This window comes from Phanerochaete carnosa (genome assembly GCF_000300595.1).
Source record: "Phanerochaete carnosa HHB-10118-sp unplaced genomic scaffold PHACAscaffold_11, whole genome shotgun sequence".
Lineage (NCBI taxonomy): Eukaryota > Fungi > Basidiomycota > Agaricomycetes > Polyporales > Phanerochaetaceae > Phanerochaete > Phanerochaete carnosa.
Window position 1 is genome coordinate 534,871 of NW_006767638.1, and position 6,913 is coordinate 541,783.

Genomic DNA, 6,913 nt, shown 5'->3' on the forward strand with positions numbered 1-6,913 from the left:
TCATCGTCGCCAGCTGCATTGACAATCTCAGGGTTTCTCGAGGTCTTCGACTGATCTCCTTCTGGGGGCTCCTTCACCTTCGAGACGGGCATCTATGACACTTGGTGGTATCAAAGAGAGTCACAGCCCGGCTGATTCCAATACAGTATGTCATCGGAGCATAGAAACTTCTGTATCTGAGTAAGTACCGGTTATTGCAACTAAGCTTACCGTGCTTCAGCGAAGCTTCTTGTATGCATTCAAAGGCGCTGTTACAAACAAGCGCCCTCTGGCGGCACCAGCGCACCGAGTCTGCGTTCGCACACAGCTCCCTTCTGTCTCAGCCGTCCTCGTCTTTCTTCTCGTCCGTGCACATATACCCGGAATGGAGAGCAATAAAGACGAGGCAATCAAGTGCCTCGCAATAGCGCAGAAGCACCGCAGCGCGGGGAATCTCGCCTCGGCCAAGCGGTTCTGCCAGAAGTCCTTGAACCTGTTTACGACGCCAGAGGGCACGAAGCTGCTCGAGCTCGTAGAGACAGAGATGGCAGACCAGCCGCCCGCCTCCGAGTCTTCCTCTTCATCGGGTGCTGCGGGCCCAAGCACGGCATTCTCATCATCGGCGGAGACGCACCCATCGTCATCAGGCACTCGTCATCGACACACGGAGTCGAGTTCACAAGCGAATGGAAAGGCTAATGGGTCTGCGAAGACGGAGGAGAAGAAGAGGGACTACACGCCCGAGCAAGCGGCGCTCGTGAAGCGGATACAGGCGTGCAAGGTGACAGAGTACTATGAGATAATGTCGCTGAAGAGAGACTGCGAGGAGGCCGAGGTTAAGAAGGCTTATAGAAAGGTGCGTCTGTAACAACTATTATATTCACTGGGCAACTGACCTCGCCCCTGCGCAGCTTGCCCTAGCATTGCACCCAGACAAAAATGGGGCACCAGGAGCCGACGAAGCATTCAAGTGTGCGTCCTTCTCTCGCGAGCCCGTCTCTATTCTAAGGACTAGAGCTAAAGTTATGTCTAGTGGTCTCCAAAGCGTTTCAAGTTCTGTCTGGTGGGTTATTCCCACTCATCCGGTATCCGGACGCCGGAGTTGCTGATCACTATCTTTGGTAGACCCACAAAAGAAGGCGGCATACGACCAGTACGGGTCTGACCCTGAGTCACGCTTCGGCGGACAGCCGTCCTTCTCGCGAGCATCGTCTGCAGGGACACCGTTCGCACAAGGCTTCGATGGAGAGCTGAGTCCGGAGGATCTGTTTAACATGTTCTTTGGCGGAGGTATGGGGCCTGGCGGGTCATTCGGTGGTGGACCCAGTGAGCCCCGGTTCCGTACACACCACCTCGCCTTACTGTACTTACACCCGTACCAGTGTTCACAGCATCCTTTGGACCTGGCGGTTTCCGCACTACGCGGGTACGAACGAACACGCAACAGCAACGTCAGAACGCCGAACCTCGCTCTATCTTTGTTCAGCTCCTCCCTCTGTTCATTCTCTTTGGCTTTTCACTCCTCAATGCCCTACCGAGCCTGTTTGGCACGCCACCCACTCCTGATCCGAGATTCTCCTTCGCGGCGACGCCTCGGTACAACGTCGAGCGGACGACGAACGGCTTGGGCATCAAGTACCATGTCAACGCGGCGGAGTTCTCGGGGCACCCTATTGCCGCTGAGCTCGCGCGCAGTGACAGAAAACCTGGTACTGAGCTGAAGAGGTTTGAGTCGAATGTGGAGAGGACTTACACTTCAGACCTCTATGCTAAGTGCCAGAGGAGCGTGGATCACAAAGAGCGGCGGAAAAACCAGGAGGTGGGCATGTTTGGCATCGGCACGGACTGGGAGAAGGTGCGCCGAATAGATGCAGAGCCGATCGAGAGCTGCGAGGAGTTACGAAGGCTGGGCCTGCTACAGTGAAGCGTCCATCGTAATTTATTATGTTCTCATCCTTTCACACCTTTCATGCACAGTCTTTGATGTATATGCTGAAGGATGTATCTTGGATATATCTCGCGTGGACAGGAATAGACACAATTTAATGGCTCGATGCACAACTCCAGTCATTCCAATGGGCTCGCCGTGTCTACTGGTCGTTCGCTTCGCTTCAGCGTAATAGAATAGAATTATTGAGACCGCGAGTGCTAGCATGGAGCAAATAGTGTTCTACTGCTTGCGGGTGTGTACATTGTGTCTGCTATGCGATTTAAATGTCGCCAGACTGACGCTTGGCGCGCTCGAGCTTGAGGTAGTACTCCTCCTGGCGTTGGACTGCGAAGCACGCATCAGCATCCCAGCCCTTACTCGCTAACTACGCTGTGTAAGGCAAAGAAAAAATTGCCTACTACTCACCGGACTTCAAGTGGACACCATACCTACAGAAGTAGTCGCGGTCAGCATACCTCGTGTGGTGACAATGTCACGGCTTCACTCACCAGAAAGCATAGCCAGCGGAGATGCCCAGGCCAAGGGCACAAGAGAAGTCGAGCCAGAAACGCTTCCTGAGTTTGCCGGTGATGGGTGCAATGGCCATTTTCGAGGAGGTGGCTTGAGCAACGGTAGGGTTGTGGACGAGGTCGTCGGGCGGACACTCGGACGAATGCGGCATGGGCGTTTGTATCGAGACAAATAGCAGCAAATAAAACGCGGGATTTCGAGGCTGCTCTCGTCCTGCCCAGACGACTCGTCATGAACGTGAACGTCCAACGTCCAACGCTCATCTTTCTGCGAGAACAGTAGAAAAGATTTTATCTACTGTACAAATGCCGTGCGAACGTGCACTATCTCATAGAGTCAGGTGGTATTCGCCCGTGTCAATCCTTGTCGAAATGGCGACGGCTTTTCCTGGCTTGTAAGTCATTGAGGGAGTCCAGGACTAATTGGCCTCTGGTATAGCAATTCCCAACTGAAGTCCCTTCTATTCAATTAACAATGGATACTATCTAGTGCATATCAGGCTTTGTCTCTCCCGAAGCTGCGTGGCATCACCCATAAAAGCGGCTGTAGATGAGCTTCATTGCCACTGAACTCTCCCCCTTTCGAGCTCGAAAGCATGACAAGCGCAGCATGTCCGTCGTATTTAACATGTACTGCAGCTCAGGCTCAAGAATTTAATGAGCAAAATCCTCACAACATTGAATCACTTAATCAGCTCCTGGAACATCGTGCACTCTCACAGCCCAGTGTCTGCGTTGCAGGTTTTCCCGAATACGACCACTCACAGGACAAATGGAGCTTCCTGACATTCAGTAAGTACCTAGTCATCGTCTAGCACTAAGATTATTGTGCATGTTCCCACCACCCCAGCTTTTTACTCCCTTCTCTCCGCCAGCAACTGCGTCGCTCTCTATTATGTAGATCACACGACAATGTCTATCCGAGCCAAGGGAGACAAGGCTGACAGAATCATTGCGCTTCTGTCTCCAAGTTGCGCCGACTTCCTCATAACCCTGTTTGCCGCTTTACGACTAGGTTATGGAGTTCTACTGCTGGCGTGAGTTCCAAGCACGGCTGTGTAATCTTCTACTTAAATTGGCCTATTTTAGACCCCAGAACACAACAGAGGCTATAACCCACCTTTGTCGTGCTGCTTCGGCTAGTCACATCATCTGTCACTCTTCGCTGCTGGGACAAGGTCAGAAAGCGAACGGAGGCTCAACAGAGATCACACTTGTACCTATGGCGTCCCGGTCAGCGTGGGGGTACAAAGCGTCAGAGGCTACTCTTCTTGCTACTACGTTGAATCCGGCAGATGAAAGAGACTTAACCGCTCTTGTCATGCACACTAGTGGATCGACCGGCACGCCCAAGGTTTGCAGAGTTTGAGTACTCATGCGCATAGTGCTCATACCGCGACGTTTATTCTCAGCCGATATATCATCCACATCGCATCTGGACGACGGCAATTCCGTGTATGCCGGGTCAGCCTGCCTTCACTACAACCCCGCTTTTCCACGTAAGCAGAATTTCATGGAACATAGAACTACCCGCACTGAAGAAATCTGTTGTCAGGGAGGCAGTGCGGACTTATTTCGATCCATGAATGCCCTTTCGACGCTTTACCTCTTTTCTTCAGCGTACCCGATGACAGTGTCGAACATCCTCGGAGCACTCTCAGTCTGTCCCGATGTTCGGGCGTTCCTATCCGTTCCCTACATTCTGAAGATGCTCGCCGAAAGCTCAGAGGGTCTCAAGATGTTGCAGACCATGGATCTAGTGAGCACTGGCGGTGCGCCGCTACCAGAGGCTCGTAAGCGTGCAGTTGCTACTTGTGTGTGGGAACTGCTCACCCCACATGTATGCCAGTGGGCAACGATATGGTGCGGCAAGGTGTCAAGCTTGTCAGTCGCCTCGGTTCCAGCGAATGTGGATGTAAGTGTCGATCTAATGAGTGCTCCATCTGGTACTGATTCATCTGCTACAGTCCTCATGAGCTCTCACCGCGATTATGAGAACGACAAAGAATGGGCCTGGCTGCGCAACAACGGCTTTGGCCTGAAATTTCTGCGTTTTGTGCCTGTCGCTGATTCCGAAGAAGAGAACATGTATGAGCTAGTTGTTGATAAAGAGTGGTCGACAAGGGTAAGCGTTCCCCCTTGTCTGTCTGCAATCACCGACGTTTCATCCTCTAGGTTGTCTCAAATCGGCCAGACAGCAGCTTCGCCACCGGTGATTTGTATGCTAAGCATCTGACTATGCCGGATACGTGGCGGTACCATGGGCGGACCGATGACATCGTTGTTCTGGTGGGTAATTCCTGCTTGCTGCACCACGAGCTCGCTCAGCTGCTCTGCTCAGATAACAGGCAAGAAAGCGTCAGCGAACTCTCTTGAGACCGCTCTTCGTGCCTGTCCGGCCGTCTCTGAAGCCGTCGTCTTTGGAACGGAGCGTCCCGCTCTCGGTGCCATCATCCTTCCCGCCTCTTCTTCCACTAGCAGGCAAGAAATTCTCGAACAAGTACACTTCGTCAACGATTCCAGCACGCCCTACGCACGTATACCGGACCAGCTCGTAATCATCCTAGGCGCTTCCGCCGCTGCTGACATACCCAAGACCAGCAAGGGGTCCGTTATCAGACCGAAAGCGTTGCAGGCGTTTGCCACCCTCATCGAAGAGGCCTATAAGCGTTTGGACAGTAGCAGTGCCGAACCAGAGGATAATGTCGACTGCAGAGTTGATACCTCACTCAGCGGAGAGGCAGATGTGAAAACATACATCAGGGACTGCGTGCTGAAGGCTCTTCGGCAGCGACAACACTCCCAGGCCAGCGCTGATGGGCCCTCGGACACAAGTGATGGGGATGATCTCTTCAACGCAGGCATTGATTCCGTTCAAGCCGTAGTGGTTCGAAGTTCTTTGCAAAAGGTTCATGTCTTCTCATCTCTCTCCGGACGTGTCTGACGCGCAATCTTGCCATTAGTTGATAGCAGAGTCTGGGAATAATCTCTCAAGTAATGTCGTGTTCGAACACCCATCTATTGCGAGGTAAATTTGACCCTTATCATCGAGCTCTGAAACTAATATTGGCCTCTTCCTCCCGATGTGTAGATTAACCAAACATATTCTCGACCTTCGCAGTGGAATTGTCTCCACGCCCGCCAGTGAGGTAACAGAAGAAGGCCAGCATCGACTGATGCGCCAGCTGCTCCAAAGATACTCTTTTCCTGTGGACGCGGTTTCGAGTCCCATTTCTGAGGAACGATACGGTGACGACCCAGACGAAGATGGCATCGTTGTAAGCGCCACACATTGTGTCAACTGCTGCGATACACCTGAACCCCTCACCTATTAGATTATTACTGGCGTTACTGGGTCGCTCGGCGTGCATATCATGATGAGATACCTAACAATGACCGGTCTTCGGGTCTTCGCACTGGTTCGGGCTTCCGACGGCTCGCACGCCCTCCGTCGCATCGTCGATAACATGAAACATCGTGATGATCTCGACGCTTTCGAGGAGCTCCAACATCGGGTAACGGCCCTTGCAGCTAATCTCAGCGAAGAGCGTTTGGGATTGCGAGAGGATGTCTTCCAGGAGATGGTCGAAAAGACTGTTGCCGTGATCCATGTGCGTTCTACATTCGCCACAGCAGCTCCTTATTGGCTAAATGCCCTCATAGGTAGCTTGGCCGGTCAACTTTGCATTGAACCTTGAGAGCTTCGAGCCAGCACTTAGAGGTATGCTCCGATATGCTGAACGGCGCACGTCTCACGCATCTATTCTAGGCCTGCGACACCTGCTAGATTTAACCTCCCGCTCCCAACGAGGAGCTCGCCTCGTCTTCTGTTCCTCAACATCTGCCGCACTCAACTCCGTGGACGAGGCGAACGTCGTCTACGAGCGTCTCCCGGAAAGCGAAAGCGCTGCTGCGCCTGTGGGCTACGCGCGGTCGAAATGGGTCGCTGAACACCTGTGCCAGAACGCGCACGAGACCGTTTTGGCAGGTCGTGTGGCCGTCGCACGCATAGGGCAGCTGTGCGGCGATACTGAAGACGGAATCTGGAACGAGAGCGAGGCATGGCCACTGCTCATTGCTAGTTTGCGGTACACGGGATGCCTCCCGACACTAGCGAACGAGGTTCGTCGCAATTCTGGCCCTATCCTGTGCGAGCTTTGACGCGAATATTCTTCTCAGAAATTATCACTGCTGCCTTTCGACATCGCAGCTCGAGCCATCATGCTTATTGCGAATTTCTCTATCACTTCACTTCCCCGGGAGTTCTCAGCGAATGGTGACTTACCCATTGCCCACGTCTTGAATCCTAACAAGCTTCTTTGGAATGACCTGTTATCCTGCCTCTCCTCCTCTGGCCTCTCCTTCCAGAAGGTAGCCCCTACCGAATGGATGTCTCGCCTAAGGGCTTTACAAGCTGAAGACCGCCTGGATCCTGCCACCGCTCGTCTCCTAGACCTGTGGCAAGAGGTACGCT

General features: G+C 53.0%; 3 protein-coding genes across 3 annotated transcripts in view; 2 read left to right on the forward strand and 1 right to left on the reverse strand.

Moving 5' to 3' along the window:
* Positions 1–361: 361 nt before the first annotated feature.
* Positions 362–2,009, forward strand: PHACADRAFT_263826 (uncharacterized protein; the record flags this gene model as incomplete). The annotated part of the gene is made up of 5 exons (XM_007400711.1): positions 362–835; positions 891–951; positions 1,013–1,042; positions 1,105–1,305; positions 1,362–2,009. The coding sequence occupies 5 exons, from the start codon at positions 365–367 to the stop codon at positions 1,901–1,903; spliced, it is 1,305 nt and encodes a 434-aa protein (XP_007400773.1). The 3' UTR covers positions 1,904–2,009.
* A 180-nt stretch (positions 2,010–2,189) lies between these two features.
* PHACADRAFT_105071 (uncharacterized protein) lies at positions 2,190–2,516 on the reverse strand (the record flags this gene model as incomplete). Its single annotated transcript, XM_007400712.1, has 3 exons — positions 2,190–2,254; positions 2,336–2,358; positions 2,419–2,516. 3 exons carry the CDS (start codon positions 2,514–2,516, stop codon positions 2,190–2,192), a joined length of 186 nt encoding a protein of 61 aa, XP_007400774.1.
* A 761-nt stretch (positions 2,517–3,277) lies between these two features.
* PHACADRAFT_213424 (uncharacterized protein) overlaps positions 3,278–6,913 on the forward strand; it is a 5,138-nt gene continuing 1,502 nt past the window's right edge. The window contains exons 1-14 of the mRNA XM_007400713.1: positions 3,278–3,476; positions 3,529–3,793; positions 3,852–3,938; positions 3,995–4,232; positions 4,289–4,354; positions 4,407–4,564; positions 4,615–4,728; positions 4,781–5,347; positions 5,403–5,467; positions 5,531–5,717; positions 5,775–6,050; positions 6,103–6,160; positions 6,209–6,561; positions 6,619–6,906. Of these exons, the coding sequence (XP_007400775.1) occupies positions 3,352–3,476; positions 3,529–3,793; positions 3,852–3,938; positions 3,995–4,232; positions 4,289–4,354; positions 4,407–4,564; positions 4,615–4,728; positions 4,781–5,347; positions 5,403–5,467; positions 5,531–5,717; positions 5,775–6,050; positions 6,103–6,160; positions 6,209–6,561; positions 6,619–6,906 (2,847 nt within the window). The 5' untranslated portion in view covers positions 3,278–3,351. The remainder of the gene's footprint in view (positions 3,477–3,528; positions 3,794–3,851; positions 3,939–3,994; positions 4,233–4,288; positions 4,355–4,406; positions 4,565–4,614; positions 4,729–4,780; positions 5,348–5,402; positions 5,468–5,530; positions 5,718–5,774; positions 6,051–6,102; positions 6,161–6,208; positions 6,562–6,618; positions 6,907–6,913) is intronic.